This window comes from Penicillium robsamsonii (assembly GCF_028829455.1).
Source record: "Penicillium robsamsonii strain IBT 29466 chromosome Unknown utg000007l_segment0_segment0, whole genome shotgun sequence".
Classification (NCBI taxonomy): Eukaryota; Fungi; Ascomycota; class Eurotiomycetes; order Eurotiales; family Aspergillaceae; genus Penicillium; species Penicillium robsamsonii.
This window is the reverse complement of record NW_026643225.1, coordinates 1,137,648-1,152,701: the sequence shown is the minus strand read 5'-3', so window position 1 is coordinate 1,152,701 and position 15,054 is coordinate 1,137,648. Positions and strand designations below refer to the sequence as shown.

General features: G+C 48.6%; 8 protein-coding genes across 8 annotated transcripts; 3 read left to right on the top strand and 5 right to left on the bottom strand.

Annotated features, from left to right (window-relative positions):
* Nucleotides 1-202: 202 nt before the first annotated feature.
* Nucleotides 203-1,214, bottom strand: N7447_010720 (putative mitochondrial genome maintenance protein Mgm101; the record flags this gene model as incomplete). The annotated part of the gene is made up of 2 exons (XM_057234982.1): nucleotides 203-476; nucleotides 613-1,214. The coding sequence occupies 2 exons, from the start codon at nucleotides 1,212-1,214 to the stop codon at nucleotides 203-205; spliced, it is 876 nt and encodes a 291-aa protein (XP_057081202.1).
* Nucleotides 1,215-1,397: 183 nt separating this feature from the next.
* Nucleotides 1,398-1,889, bottom strand: N7447_010719 (uncharacterized protein; the record flags this gene model as incomplete). Its single annotated transcript, XM_057234981.1, has 4 exons — nucleotides 1,398-1,466; nucleotides 1,631-1,695; nucleotides 1,745-1,776; nucleotides 1,828-1,889. 4 exons carry the CDS (start codon nucleotides 1,887-1,889, stop codon nucleotides 1,398-1,400), a joined length of 228 nt encoding a protein of 75 aa, XP_057081201.1.
* A 95-nt stretch (nucleotides 1,890-1,984) lies between these two features.
* N7447_010718 (biotin--[acetyl-CoA-carboxylase] ligase BPL1) lies at nucleotides 1,985-4,268 on the top strand (the record flags this gene model as incomplete). The annotated part of the gene is made up of 5 exons (XM_057234980.1): nucleotides 1,985-2,051; nucleotides 2,112-2,748; nucleotides 2,800-3,366; nucleotides 3,419-3,690; nucleotides 3,760-4,268. The coding sequence occupies 5 exons, from the start codon at nucleotides 1,985-1,987 to the stop codon at nucleotides 4,266-4,268; spliced, it is 2,052 nt and encodes a 683-aa protein (XP_057081200.1).
* A 794-nt stretch (nucleotides 4,269-5,062) lies between these two features.
* On the bottom strand, nucleotides 5,063-6,409 carry N7447_010717 (uncharacterized protein; the record flags this gene model as incomplete). Its single annotated transcript, XM_057234979.1, has 1 exon — nucleotides 5,063-6,409. One exon carries the CDS (start codon nucleotides 6,407-6,409, stop codon nucleotides 5,063-5,065), a length of 1,347 nt encoding a protein of 448 aa, XP_057081199.1.
* A 1,492-nt stretch (nucleotides 6,410-7,901) lies between these two features.
* N7447_010716 (dienelactone hydrolase family protein) lies at nucleotides 7,902-8,854 on the bottom strand (the record flags this gene model as incomplete). The annotated part of the gene is made up of 3 exons (XM_057234978.1): nucleotides 7,902-8,412; nucleotides 8,479-8,560; nucleotides 8,617-8,854. 3 exons carry the CDS (start codon nucleotides 8,852-8,854, stop codon nucleotides 7,902-7,904), a joined length of 831 nt encoding a protein of 276 aa, XP_057081198.1.
* A 905-nt stretch (nucleotides 8,855-9,759) lies between these two features.
* N7447_010715 (aldehyde dehydrogenase ALDH) lies at nucleotides 9,760-11,370 on the bottom strand (the record flags this gene model as incomplete). Its single annotated transcript, XM_057234977.1, has 3 exons — nucleotides 9,760-10,943; nucleotides 10,996-11,195; nucleotides 11,246-11,370. 3 exons carry the CDS (start codon nucleotides 11,368-11,370, stop codon nucleotides 9,760-9,762), a joined length of 1,509 nt encoding a protein of 502 aa, XP_057081197.1.
* Nucleotides 11,371-12,237: 867 nt separating this feature from the next.
* Nucleotides 12,238-13,730, top strand: N7447_010714 (alpha-hydroxy acid oxidase; the record flags this gene model as incomplete). Its single annotated transcript, XM_057234976.1, has 8 exons — nucleotides 12,238-12,271; nucleotides 12,320-12,353; nucleotides 12,409-12,506; nucleotides 12,575-12,809; nucleotides 12,878-13,029; nucleotides 13,088-13,162; nucleotides 13,239-13,467; nucleotides 13,535-13,730. 8 exons carry the CDS (start codon nucleotides 12,238-12,240, stop codon nucleotides 13,728-13,730), a joined length of 1,053 nt encoding a protein of 350 aa, XP_057081196.1.
* Nucleotides 13,731-14,344: 614 nt separating this feature from the next.
* On the top strand, nucleotides 14,345-14,760 carry N7447_010713 (uncharacterized protein; the record flags this gene model as incomplete). The annotated part of the gene is made up of 3 exons (XM_057234975.1): nucleotides 14,345-14,500; nucleotides 14,572-14,630; nucleotides 14,715-14,760. Exons 1-3 carry the CDS (start codon nucleotides 14,363-14,365, stop codon nucleotides 14,758-14,760), a joined length of 243 nt encoding a protein of 80 aa, XP_057081195.1. The 5' UTR covers nucleotides 14,345-14,362.
* Between the last annotated feature and the right edge of the window lie 294 nt (nucleotides 14,761-15,054).

Genomic DNA, 15,054 nt, shown 5'->3' with positions numbered 1-15,054 from the left:
TGTCAACCGGGTAAGATACAAAGGTGTATACTTCCTATCAAAAGAGGGCTGTGATAGAGTAGTTGACAATGGTTGAACCACGAATAAAAATATCGAGCAGAGAAACAGATAATATTCCCTTAATAAAACACATATCGAATACAAAGTATTATAATACAAAGGCCAAAGCTCAGCTAGCCATCATCTAACGCTCCTAACAAGCCTATTTACCTCCACTCTCCTTCCACGGATATCCAACAGGATCATCCTTCCGCGTCCAAATCTTAGTCTTCCTTTTATTAACCACATGCTCAACAAACACCTCACGCGTATACTTGGCCTTGTACATGCGAATCCAGCGCGGATCCCACAATTCGCTCGCAATGCCTAGATCCTTGCAGCAGCGCACGAGCGCATTCGATCGGCAGCCTTCCGTAGCGGTGGGGATTCCGTCCGGGGAAAAGTAGTCCTGTTCGCCGCGGGCGACGGAGACGAGGCTGTAGTGAGAAATTTGTTAGCTGGGAGTTCTTGTTCTAGTTTCCCAATACAAACTGGGCGAAATATAAATCAAGTCTGGTAGACAACAATTCAAAATTGCAACAAAAAAGAAAGGGGAAATGTAAATGTGCTTACCGTCCATTGCAAACAAGAGCATACTCCCTCGTCACCGTCTTCGGCGTAACGATACTCTCGCTGCGCGGCACGAGACCCCACCCACCAGGACCGAACGCACGGTTGAGAATCCGTCGGTATTTGATCTCTGGTAGGTAGAGGATTCCATCGGGCTTGATCTCGACCTCGTCCGGGTCCATCTCCGCCAGCAGGATATCAGCCGCTTCTTTGGGGAACGGTGTGGCAGATAAGCCGTGGAATGAACGCGTCCAGTCGATTTTATCTTCGACAGGGTTATCGAGCTCGAGGGGCTTGTCTGATAGGCCTGTTTTGGAGATGTTCTCGGTTGTTGCGCGGCTGGGGGTTGAGTTTGGGATGCGGGAGGCGGGGACACCGGTGGGGATAGGTGCTGAAGCTGAGGGGGAGGGCTTTGTGGCGGGAGATGCTGGTGAGGGTTTGGCGGTGGACTGGTTTTTGGTGGTGTAGCTGATTGCTCTCTTGGTCATGGGGTTGGAGAGCTGGCTGGTTCGTAAACTAGGCGCTCTTGAGGAGCGCGAAAGCTGTGTCGCATTTTGAAGAGACTCAATTGCCCGCCAGGACCGGATACGAAGAGGAGCTGACATCGTGGCTTGTATTGTTGATAGTGGAAGGAGGAGGGAGGTCTTGCAACGAGGCGAATATATCGGGTCACGTGATATTATGCTGATAGCTTCGTTCTCGTCAATGCTGGGCTAATCGGGGAAATATTGAGTAGGATTGATTGGAAGAGACTATTTGAACATGGTATTTTGGATGAGTAGAGTACATTATGCGTCTTTGGTCTGTGTTCGCTGGTCGTTGCCCTGGCGCTTCCAGCACTCGCGGAAAGCTTCCATCTGTGTTGACCAGAGTCAGCATGATAAAGATAATTGAATCTGCTTGCTATTCCTTCATATCGTTGGAGCTTTGAAGAAGTGGTATGGTGATCATTGTAGAACTGGCCCTCCAATGGCTTCAGGTGGAATGATGCATGTTCAGTTTGGTGGATATTATAGCTCACCTCTTTTTTACATTCGCGCCAGTCTTTCTTTGCGAAGTAGCAGTCATTCATCTTATCCTGCTCATCTGATAGTTGTCAGTATGACATTCGTGACTCTAATTGAGGACCACTTACTATGGCAGCCTGTGCTGAAGATCCGCTTGTCCCTGCCATGGTAGTTAGCACCGCGCAGACTATACAACTGAAAAAGGCCTCACCAATCATCCGGCTCATCATCATCATCTGGAACAACAGCTGTCTTCTCCACGTTGTTCGACATGGTTGAGGTATGGTAAGGAAAGTTGGGGAAAGGCGATTGGCCTCGGCGGGTGGAACTATCTTATCGCGCCGATTTCCTTTTGCAACGAAACAACAATGGCAACGCCAACGGGCAACAACGCCAATTTCGCTGGCAAAAAGCTCAATGTTCTAGTTTACACCGGTTCGCTCACTTCCTGCGCCTAGCATCTCAGCTGTTTTCTGACCGACAACCTCTCTACAGGAAATGGAACCACCGTTGACTCAGTCCGGCACTGTCTGTACACCCTCCGCCGTCTGCTCGCTCACCACTATGCAGTCATCCCCGTGACAGGCGATATGCTCCTCAAAGAGCCATGGATGACCACCTGTGCTATGCTGGTCATGCCCGGCGGCGCGGATATGGGATACTGTACCACACTGAATGGTGCGGGGAACCGGCGCATCGCGCAATTTGTCCGCAATGGCGGGCTATACCTCGGTCTGTGTGCTGGTGGTTACTACGGAAGCAAGAGTTGCGAGTTCGAGGTCGGCGACAAGACAATGGAGGTTGTTGGAGACCGCGAATTGGCTTTCTATCCGGGCATATGTCGAGGCGGGGCATTCCCGGGCTTCGTTTACCACAGCGAGGAGGGAGCACGCGCTGCAGGACTCGAAGTGGCCAAGGATGCTTTGAGCATTGGCAATGTACCAACCAACTTCAAGTCGTACTACAATGGCGGTGGTGTCTTCGTTGATGCGTCGTTGCTCGCAGACAAAGGGGTAGAGGTTCTTGCGAGCTATACCGAAGAGCTGAATGTCGACGCAGGGGAGGGTGCGGCGGCTGTTGTCTATTGCAAAGTCGGTAGTGGAGCAGCGGTATTGACTGGACCCCATCCTGAGTATGTTTTAGTTTTCAATTGGCAGGGTTGAGTCACTGACCTGTGAACTAGATTTGCGGCTGCTAATCTGGACCCGAAGGCGGGCGGGCCTCAATATGCGGACACGGTTGCCGCTCTCGCTGCCGACGACAAGGAACGGACGGACTTTTTGAAGGCTTGTCTGTCCAAACTTGGACTAGAGGTCACACAGGACACGACAACAGTACCTTCACTATCGTCCTTGCACATGTCTGGAATCGATGCTGATGGTCCCATGGATATCCTGTCGGGCCTTGGAGCTGCATTCACCCAAGATGGTAAGACCGAGTATCTCAAGGATGACCACGATACGTTCCGTATTGAACGCCCTGGAACATGGAATCTTGGTGAACTAGATGAATCGCTCCCCGCAGCATCCTCGGGGTCCAACGAGGGTATTGTTGATTACCAGGCAATCATCAAGCGACTTGTGTTCCACGATGATATCCCATCTTCGAAACTGACCCCATACTTCAACCATCATTCATTCTACGCTCACCTCCGACAATACCAATCCGAGTCCAAGGGCGAGGCTACAACATTTGGTTCCAATCTTTTATATGGAGAGGTAGTGACTAGCACGAACACAGTTCTTGAAAAGTAAGCATTTCGTTCGATAAATCTGGTCTTGATCGGCTCTAACAAACAACAGGAACATGAAGCTGCTTCGTCAGTTGCCACAAGGATTTACAGCCACGGCCACAGCACAAATCGCTGGACGGGGACGCGGGTCCAATGTCTGGGTCTCACCTGCAGGTTCTCTCATCTTTTCAACTGTGGTGCGGCACCCAATCGACAAGATTCAGTCCGCACCGGTTCAGTTCCTTCAGTACCTATCAGCCATGGCGGTAGTCAGGGGAATCAAGAATTACGCCAAAGGCTACGAGAAGATCCCAGTCAAACTAAAATGGCCGAACGATATTTGTACGTGCCGGGTGGCTTATTTTCTTCATTTATAACTGTGGGTGGTTTACTAATAAGCAATCTCTACAGATGCACTGGATCCAGATGACCCCGAACAGAAAAGATACACGAAGATTTGCGGCATCCTTATCAACTCCCATTTCATGTCAAACGAGTACATCTCCGTCGTCGGTATCGGTGTCAATGCCACCAACGCCTCTCCGACAACCGCCTTGACTACCCTCGCGGCGCGCTACGCATCCCCGGGCGCTGCAGCCGCTTCACCTGTCACGCTTGAGAGGCTCTTGGCTCGTATTTTGACTACCTTTGAAGCCTTGTATACTCGCTTCTTGCGCACAGGCTTCGATAGAGGCTTTGAGGCTATGTATTATGAAGACTGGCTACACATGCACCAGATTGTCACGCTTGAGGAGGAAGGCGGTGCTCGCGCTCGCATTCAGGGTATCACCCGTGATTTCGGTCTTTTGCTGGCCGAAGAGTTAGGATGGAATGATCGTCCAACGGGACGTGTGTGGCAGTTACAGAGTGATAGTAACAGCTTTGACTTCTTCCGTGGGTTGTTAAAGCGGAAGGTATAGATCAAACCAAAATAGATAAATAGATCGAGATATCCATGTCTATAACTACTGGCCTATTCTGAATTTCATCGCCAATATCCTAGGGAATTGATTTGGTAGACATTCGACTTCTCATTCTGATATCAATGTGTGCTCATTCAGCCTCTGAACTATCGTGATTGCAGATCTCATCAGCGCTTTTGATCGTCTTGCGAGAGCCATAAACCCCCAGAGCGAACAACACATGTACCACGAAACCTGCGTGAGACATGAATTCGCAACTGCTTCCAGTGATTGTCGTGAGAACCAAGAACCAAGAAAGAGACTCGTGAAAAGGGTTAAAAGTCAACAAACATGTTGAAACAAGCCTGGCAGACACTGTTTCGACAGAAATTAGCCAGGCAGAATTACTGTCATCAAGCAGCAGTCGCAGCTCATGGGTTATGAACTTTGTCAACTCTCTTGAGAGGAATCAAGACCAAAACCAAATAAAACCAAATATGGCTAGGGTGTCTAACCATAACACCAATATGCTTGATTGCAGCACACGTATCTCATATTCCATGGTGGACATAAAGATATGCTCACATAGCCCTCCGCAAGATACATGGTTTCTAGTCCGAATTGGGGATCGTGGAGTACCCGATTCTGATCTCCCAATTGGGGTCAGCTAAAGGCCCCGCTCTTTACACATGACATCCAAATCCATTCAGTATAAGTCTCCCTTCCCAGACAGCTCCCTATTCGGGTTTAATATATAGAATTGTCGTATATACCCCAAAAGAATTTTCGAGGTGAGGATATAGGATGCGGTGTCAAGTCATTGACTCGGCCCAGGAGACCCATCGTCGAATACACTCATCCACCCTTTTTAGCGATTCCTTCGCCGCCTCGACCTCAAACCACTCCCGATGCTCCTTCCCACACTCAGGACACTGTCCTAAGTCTCGCACCCGCAGAGCCGCCAGCTCTAGATGAATGAGCCGTTCCACGCGATGCACATGCGGGACTTTTCTTCCTGGTACTAAAGAGGCCGAAGGGGCCCTATTCCGGCTGTTGTGGGATGGTGGTACCCTAGCAGGGGAAGATGAAGAGGATGACGATGGTGTATAAGGGTAGTAACGGATCAAAGTCAAGTCGTAGGAGCACTGTTTACTCCATTCAGCGAGTCGACGGTGCACATTGCTCGTGCGTCCGATTTTCAGCCTGAGCGTTCCGGGCGTGGTTGATGTTGGGTTGGAAGTGAGGGCATTGAGGTCTTGTGCTGCACGGATTGCGTCGCTGACGCTGCGTGGCTGGGTGGGTGGGCGGAGGTGGTTGCTACTTTGTGGGGCTTGGGGTAGTAGAGAAGATGCAATGTCTCGCGGTACTGCGGTTTCGGCGCTCCGTTGCGTGGTGGTTGTTGGGGGCGTCACCCAGAACATATAGATATAGCCTTCATCGTCGGCGTTGGAGATGGGTTTGGCCAGTTCCGTGATAAGAATCGATGTTGTCTGTGGGGAAAGTGTCGACGGGATCCACGATAACAAGGCTTGTGTTTGCGAGGAAGAAGGATTCCCCGTGTTTGACAAAGATGGAGGAAATGTTTGAGGAGTGGGCGGCACTCCTGCATGCTGCGGCTTTCCGGCTGAGGTAGGCAATTTGATCTTTTGGTTCGAAACACCATTTGTCGGGCGAGGGGGTTTGGGTCGTTGAACTGAGGTGGGCTCATCATCTTCGCCGCTGTCCTCAACGATCTGGAAGCAACAGAAAGTGGTCTTTCTCTTCGGTCGACGCTTCTCACTCGGTCGACTTTGATTTGTCCGCCGTTTTTGGGGAGGCTTTGGCTTTGGGGAGACTGGATCGTCGTTTATTTCGAGCACACCCAGTCGATCCATTAATGTGTCGATGCTTGTCCTCGTCTTGGCCGGAGTGATAACAGTCGTATATGAGTTCGACGAAGAATCTTGATCCTTGTGCTGCCAGCAATACAAGGATGCCACATCTATAGCTTCTTGGCGAGGATCCTTCTTTCGAGGGGTAGAAGCACCCGATGGATTTGGAGAGGCTAAAGAGCGGCGGCAGGGCCGGCCTTGGGCAGTTATGCCCCTACATGTTGTCGCTGGGTTTCGAGAATCTGAGCGGGGAAGCAAAGATTCTGGAGTATTTGAAATTTGAGGCATATATGCAAGTGACCAAACGAAAAAATTGTATAGATTGTTGTGATGTGCACTTGTTAAGAAGGAAGCTATTCAAGGCAAAAAAAAAAGAGACTAGGCCGCATAGACTGCGGTGAGCTTCCAGAATGCAGGCTAGAGGGCTACATATTCTCCACCTGGAACTTGGACCATGTCGGGACAGAAGGAAGATTTTGTTTTGATCATCAATTGCACCGCCACAGTGAGGCATTAGAAGTGGCTGTGTTCATTCTCTCCCCACAACGGGCGACGGAAATAGTAAGCTTTAGGGCGGAATGGACGGGCAAAATGATGTGTACCTTCCATGGGTTCAATGGCGGACATCCAAGCTATGATTTCATCCAATTACCATCTCGATCATCAAACTCCCGTTACTCACAACTACCCAGCTATCACCCCACCTTCATTTTCCGGAAGCTTGTTCCTTCAACTTAAGACTTCACCTCCATCTGCGTGAACTAAACATCTCCATGAAGTCGCTTCTCGATATTTGCTCGTAAGTGGTATCTCGATTCTGGGGAAGGCGTACTCCACCTGAGATTCCCAAGGTGAATACGCTAGCCGGTCTCCCTGTCGATCTATTGTTGTCAATAACCGACTTCCTCCTTCGGGATGATCGAATTTGTATTTCACTCTGCAGTAGCCGACTTTTTGCCATGTTCAACCATCGAACCAATCCCGTTCGGCCATCAGGGAAAGACAGGCTGCCTGTTTTACGCCGACTGGAACGAGATCTACCGCAATACTTTATTCACTGTATTCGTCATATTCTTCATAATTATAATGTACCTATACGTACCAGGGCTTGCCTATGTCTTTTGTCTCTTGGTGGGTCTGCCGCTCTCAGAATCTCAGAATTCATTCTTCCAAGACCCATCCTTGACTTTGGCATCACCGCCATGGAGACTAAAACTAAACGTATGCTTCATGGCATCCAAGCAAAACGCCGCCTTTCGTCAAAGTTGAACATAGGTTTCGGATACGTGTTTTCGGTATCACTAGAGCGAGAAGATGAAGTTCCATCTCCAGTGACTCTGCACCCCCGTTTCTTCTGGTCGGCAATAGGCGCTTTCCATGGCCCGTATATGTGCTTTTTATTGAACTTCGCAGGTTCGGGGCAGTATCGTCCAATCAAATTTCCTTCTGGGTCCCACTTCTTACCAAATGATATTGGTGAGTAGTTAGCAGCGGTAAAACATCGCGTAAACGGCGGTGCAAGAGAGCCATTGCCAATTACCAATGTTACACGCGGTTTCATCTAGGATTGAGTCGATGTCGGAAAAATCAGAACAAGAATACTTACGGTCAATCAAAAGCTCCTCAAATACTTCTGCACCTCTCTCCCACGAGACTTCAATTCCCTTTACCGGTACATATATGGTACTCTGTACTCGATTCCTACTTTTCATTCTCTTTCATCCAATATATCCTTCAATTCATTGAACCCAATATAAAACTTCAATTTGGCTCCAATCTATCAATACTTCTCAAACCAGGCCAATGCCTGATCCTCCGCTTCATCTGCCTGTTTATTTGCATCGTCCTGGACAAGATCAGCCCTGACACAAAAGCCGTGACCAGCGCCCGCATAAACCACCACTTCTCCTTTCCCAGCACCGGAAGCGCTGGCGAAGACTTGTTTGATATGCTCAATTTGTGGAGGTTTCAAAACCATATCTTTGTCCCCAAGCGCAAAACTAACGGGAATCCTGATCTTCTCAATATTGCTAGGGATCTCGAGAGCACTCGGATGGCCCGTAAACCCAGCATCAAGCAGTGGTTTTCTATTTGAGGCAGTGTCCACCCCGGCAGCTAGATTGACGATATGCTTTCCGCCCCAGCAGAAACCAGCACCGTAGATGGGAAGCTCGGCACCTTCGTTCTCGCGTACAGACTTGAAGAAATCCCTGACGAGAGGCCATGATGCCTCGAACGTATTATAGTACTTGAAGGGCAGAACTTTGGTCATCGTTGAGACTAGATAGTATCTGTAGTTTGAATTAGTGGCCGTTTTAGGTGAGAGTGATCCGGGTGGTGTTGTTTTATCGACTTACGGCTTCATAAGCCAGGTTGCGAGCCCTCTCGTCTTCAGCAACTCCTTTGTGGAAGACATCATATTTACCGGGGCCGCGTGTCCTAATATGACACTTAGCAAGTTATCCTGGGGGATCTCTAAACAGACTAGGATATACCTTTCATGAATTCAGGAAGGTAAACTAGGTACTTCCCCTTTTCGGCGTAGTTGTCGGCTAGGATTCGACTGTTCACAAACTCCCAGCCGAACGCGTCGGGCACTATGATGATAATGCCTCGGTAAGGTACATCGTTTGGAGGTTTGGTTGTGTACACCTGTAAGCCATGGAGAGAGGCGACTTCACCACGCGGGGTGCCTTGGTGAACATGACCACCAAAACAATCTGGGCACGACATATTGAAGGATGTTGGATAATCGCAGGCTGTGTTGGAAGTGCAAGAGACTTACATAGTTAAATACTTTTACATTGTGAGTCAGTACATTGCGAGTCAGTGCATTGCGAGTCAGACAGACTTTACTTATTTAGGACGCCGCTTATATTTTGATGCGCCTTTGGCTGCTTATTCGCATATTTAATTTCCACGTCTCTGACATGTGGCTGTTTCTTGATATTTCCCGCTTTCCCTTCATGACCTATTATCCCCCTGGTCTCTTCTTCCATCGCTTTGCCGTCTTTACACAATTTTGAGGAACATCGTGAAAAGCTCTTTCAAGGACTGTACGGCCACCGAGGTAGAATGATGACGGAAGCTTTATGTTTAGAGCGGGTAGGTCAAAAGTACCTTGTTATTAGGGTGTTAAGACTGACTTATACAGATAAGAAGTCTTTGTTCTTAGGAGTAGCAATGCCTAGCACAACAAGGGTAGATATACGAATGCACTCTGGTTTTATTCTGTCTTTCTTAACGAGATGAAGCGAGATGACACGAGATAATAGATGCCATTTTGAAAGCTGTTTTACTCTCTTCTTCTCTTGGCTACCTCCGGTGTGTATCTTAAGTAGGTACATATACGGTAGGATTGCCGCCGTTTCCAGGGTTAGAACGCTCATATTAGATATCCGAGTTGGCTGATGCGGCCTTGTGAAGTCTCTTCAGTTGTCTTTTCAATGATCCTTCTAGTCGTATTCGCTGATATTCTGTTTAGATGTCTTTTTTTAAGATATTTCCTGGAGGCTTTATTTGTGAAAACGAAACCACTTTCCTATATACCTGGGACAGAAACATAACATCTCTATACAAAAGGCAACATATAGCTTGGCAAAATTTATATTTCTATGTAATGTACTTCATAAACCCATTTATAGCTTGGTACCCATATTCACATGAACCGCCTTGGTCTGGCTATATGCCTCCAGACCTGCCTCTCCCAACTCACGTCCAATGCCACTCTGCTTCACGCCACCGAAAGGAATGCGCGGATCACAATCTTGGCTTGAGTTGATCCAGACCATACCGGACTCAATCTCAGCGGCCACACGGTGAGCACGCTCCAGATCCCGCGTGAAGACAGATGCACCAAGGCCGTAGGTGGTATCGTTGGCCCGACGAATAGCTTCTTCTTCATCATCGAAGGGGAAGATCACCACCACGGGACCAAACACTTCTTCGCGGGCAATGCGCATCGAATCCGTCGCATTGACAATAACAGTAGGTTGAATAAAGTACCCATTCTTATTCTTCTCCTCAGTTGGCGTGTAGGCAGCACCGCCAGTGAGAATAGTAGCTCCCTCGCTCTTAGCGATTTTGAAGTAGGAGAGGATACGATCATATTGAGCGCGTGTCACCTGCGGTCCGTGGAAGACCGACTCATCCCACTGGTCGCCAATCTTCACACTCTCAACTGCCGTCTTGTAACTAGCAGTGAATTCTTCGATGATATCGCGGTGAACGAAGATCCGCGAGGTCGCGGTACAAATCTCGCCCTTGTTGGACATAATACCGCCATGCGACCACTTGACGGCCTGCTCCATATCTGCATCCGGGAAAACCAGCAAGGGGGACTTGCCGCCTGTTTCGAGCGTGATATTCTTGAGTGTGCCGGCGGCCATCTTCATAATCTCCCGGGCGGTCATTGTGGATCCTGTAAATGCGACCTTATCGATCAATGGGTGCGAAGCGAGCGCGGCGCCGGCCTCGCGCCCGTAGCCGTTGACGATATTTACCACACCTGGGGGGAACCCAGCCTTCTTAATTAATGTTCCGAGAATGAGAGCGCTGAGAGGGGTCTGCTCGGCGGGCTTTAGGACAACTGTATTTCCGCATGCTAGTGCAGGGCCAAGCTTCCAGGTGGCCATTGAAAGGGGGTAGTTCCATGGAATGATCTGGCCAACCACACCGATGGGCTGGCGGATTGTGTAGGCGAACTTTTGGGGGGTTGTGTTGATGGTCTGGCCATAAGTCTTATCGGCCCACCCACTGTAATAGCGAATTGTCGAGATTGCCTCGGTAAGATCTTCATCAAGGGCGACGTGGTAGGGTTTTCCTGACTTGAATCAGCAAATTGTCTTTTTTTGGGGATTATTTTCAGATCATACCATTATCCCAAGCTTCAATAGATGCGAACAACTCTCTGTTCTCCTCCATGAGATCAGCGAGTCGTGCCATTAACTGGCCCCGCTCTGTGGCGGGAAGTAATTTCCATGAGGGGTGGACCAGGGCCGCTTTGGCAGCCTTCACAGCACGGTCAACATCTTCGGCGCTGGCTGCTTGGACAGTGGCAATTGGCTTGTCGGTACTAGGCAGTAGTTAGTGGGGGTGTATATAGCAGTCCTGATAATGACATACGCGGGGTCAAGAGATGTGATGGTCTGGCCTCCTGTGGCGGGTATAATCTCGTTGTTAATGAAGAGACCGGTGGGCTGCTTGTAGCTGTGCCCGTTGGGGGTAACTATATCGATGAAGAGGTCCATTTTGTTTTGACTGAGAGAATTTCCAACTCTTGCGGCGCGTGGGGTATAATATATGACATCTCTCTAATGAGGTTAAGCCCCTTCAGGCAAGTCCTTCCGATATACTATCCGATATACTCCCCGCGAATGTTAGTAATTTTAGTGGATAGAATATTTCCTCCCAATTTATAATCTGAACATCTTTGGCTTATTCGTGACCAATTAGTCCACGTAAACAGAAGATTTTCAATCATCTGGTTATTCAGTAGACATGCCCTGGAGACACTCTTGAGGTCATGTCGGATTAAGGTACGCGCTTCTTTTTTCTGTTAGCCACATGCTCAGCCCGAACGTGTCGCTTGTATGTACTTTTTCTCCTTCAAGCTCTATTTAGCTAAAGATATTTATTGCAAGAATTGAATATGCTACAAATGTAATATGAACGCAGAAAGTGTGAAAAGAAAACGAACAGGAGTAGATGGCCGCGCATGCGGTCTTGTGATGTCTTCATGGCTAGCGCTGGTGCAATGCTTGTATAGGTCGTCAATTGTGGTTTTGGAAGAGCTCGTGCGACTAAACATCCTTAACCTGTGACAGTGACACCGTCCACAGAGTCTCAATCTAGCAAGTGACTCCGATGGATCGTCCTCCGCGATAGGAAGTCAACCCCAGAAACCCCATCTATAGCAAAGAGAAGCTGATTGTGTGCATCTCAATCCGGCAATGGAAAATGACTTCGGAGGGGGAGAGGTCGTCCAGAATCCTTCTTATTTGAGCTGCACCGCTGTGGAGTTGCTCGGTCCATTTTTCTTATATAATTTCTATAAGCATGGCTCACCCCGGAAAGACCCTTCACAAAGATGTATACTGCATTGCTAATCTGAAAAAATGGGGAGCAGCCGGCTGGCTCCGATTGTCAGAGGTGAGTACCATCAATAGTTCACATTATGCCCAGCACTGATATTAATAGACTACTACAACGGAGCAGCTATGAATCTGATCACGTATGGAATTTCGAAACGCAGCGACTAGTCCACATCTCCCTTAACGTTTGTCTAGACTTGGCGAGGACAAAACAGCTTTCGACCGCTACAAAATCCGTCCCCGGATCTTAATCAACGTCGACAAATTCGACACAAGCACCAAGTTCCTCAGTAGTAACGTACGTTGTCCTTCCACTTTCCCAGAAAACCATCGCACCAGTACCAACTCTAATAATCAATAGATCTCGCTCCCATTCGGCTTCGGCCCTGCCGCATCGATGAAACTCGCCCACCCAGACGGCGAGCTCGCGACCTCGGGCGCAGCCGCAAAATACAGCCTCTGCATGGGCCTATCCTCGTACTCAAAGCATCCCCTCTAGAACGTTACCGCACAGGGCACCGGCAATCCGTACGTGATGCAGATGTGTGTACTGCGGGATCGGGCGATTACGCTTCGGTTGTTAGAGCGGGCGGAGAGTATGTCGTGTCTTGAATTGTTATTTTTCATGGTTTCATCCACTGGGCTAAACTAAAATCCTTTCCAGAGGCGGGTACAAGGCGCTGTTCCTATCTGTTAATGTACCCGTGTTAGGCAAACGGATCAACGAATACCGGAATGAGTATGCCATCCCGGATGATATGTCGTGGCCGAATATCCTTAGCCACGGAGGGGATCACTCGGACCACACTGAGTGCGGTATGTCTTACGGCGAGGTTGATCTATGAAGTTGATGTAGACATGCTAATGTTTGCAGACCCCAATTTGGATTGGGAGAACACGATTCCGTGGTTGAGACAGCATACATCTCTGAAGATCGGGCTTAAGGGTGGTATGCTGCGTGTGTTGTCGAGTGCATCGTGTATTGCAGCTCACAGTTCTGGCAGTAACCTCCCCTGATAATATAGAGTTGGCCATCAGATATGGCACACACGACGTCGTTATCTCGAACCACGGTGGGCGGCAACTAGACGGTATGCCGTCCACAGTGGATGCGCTGCGGGTCTGTGCCCCCGTAGCCAAGGATCGAATTCCGGTTGTGGCGGAGGTATTCGACGAGGCTCTGATATCTTCAAGGCTTTGGCGTTGGGAGCTAGCTTCTGTTTTGTGGGGAGGATCCCATTCTGGGGATTGGCTGTAAGTGTTTCTTCAGTGTTTACTTTTTATTTTATTTACAACTAACCGATACAGTATAACGGACAAGGTGTCGAATTGGCGATTCGGATCCTCCGCCAAGAGCTGCGGATCACCCTGGTATTGGCCGGGTAGGTGATGGCACTCTTCTGGAATGCATAAAAAGAACAAAAGTTCTAATCGGAAGCAGGTGCCGAACGATCAGCGAAATTCAAAAATGTTATCTTTCTGTTTTGCAACCGGATGGGATCATCTCGAAGCTGTGAGTATTCTATACTTTCATGGCTTCTATTATACGCATGATCTACAGTCCAACTTTTCCAAGATATGGGCAAACGAGGTCAGTTCCTTCCTTAGAAGGTTGGTTCATCTCATGCATATGTCAGCTGCCACAATACGGTCATGCAATACAAGAGTTGCCAAGACCTTGGCAACCTGGCCTCACAGGGCTGAACTAATTTCTTAACTTTCACCGTTCCATGGTTTTGGAGAACAAGGTCCAAGAGGCTGTGCAAATCCATGGATACCATACGTACCTATGTATCTACTATACATAGCCACAGTTCTAGAAGTAAATTTAGAATGGTCAAGTATTAGAAAATCATGGAACACCTACGTATACTGCAAAGCCTCACTTGGTCCCAGGCAGCGTCATTCTGATTTGTCTGACTATACTTAGCAACGTGTACCTCTGATGGGTAATCTCCTTCGGGCGCTAGTTGTTTCATTACTTACCTCATTTTCGGCCGATCCTCCACATTGTTGGAAAAAAAACCTACATATAGTGGCTCATTCTCTTTTCTCTTTTCTCTCCTCTCCCTTTTCCTTTATTCTCTTATCCTAAACCTTACTATACACCAACCCTATACATCCCTATACACATAGACCGACTACCACAATGTTCAACTTCAACTTCTTCAAATCCGCCCCGGCCACCGAGCCCGCCACTGACGGCTGGAACGCCAACACCGTCACCATGCAGCCCACTAGCCCCGCTGCCCCTTCAAGCAACCAAAATGTCATCTCTGAGCAGCCGGTATGTTGATAACCCATAGCAAAATGAAGTCATATTTCCAGAACAAAAATTAACATCTATATCACATTCAGGCCAGCCAAGAACAAATGCAGCTGCGCGGTGGTGGCGGCGGTGGTATCTGCTGCGGAGTGTACGTCCCCCGCATCCAAGCCGGCCAGAAACATATTCGGTCATGCGCGCAATAAATAAAATTCCAGAAACTAACTTATCCCAGTTGCGCCGGTATTGCTTGCTTCGAGTGCTGTGAGATCTGCTGTTAGACGACCAGACGAGATCGGGATGTGGCCGCCGATGCGCTCATGCGACGACGCTGTCGATGGATTCGGTCTAGCTCGGGTTAACTCTTGGAACCTTGATTGGCGAGAGTCATCGTCTACTGCGTGGCCTCGGCGGTCTTGGATATGATGTGTTTTGATGTGAGATGTGACTTTGTGGACTTCCTGTTTTTTTTTTTTTGCTATACTGGTTCTTTCTACGCTATACCCCAGAATAATGCCAGTGATAAAGTTCAATTTTCAAATTCTTGTGTTCGATTGACTCGCTTTGATATATGT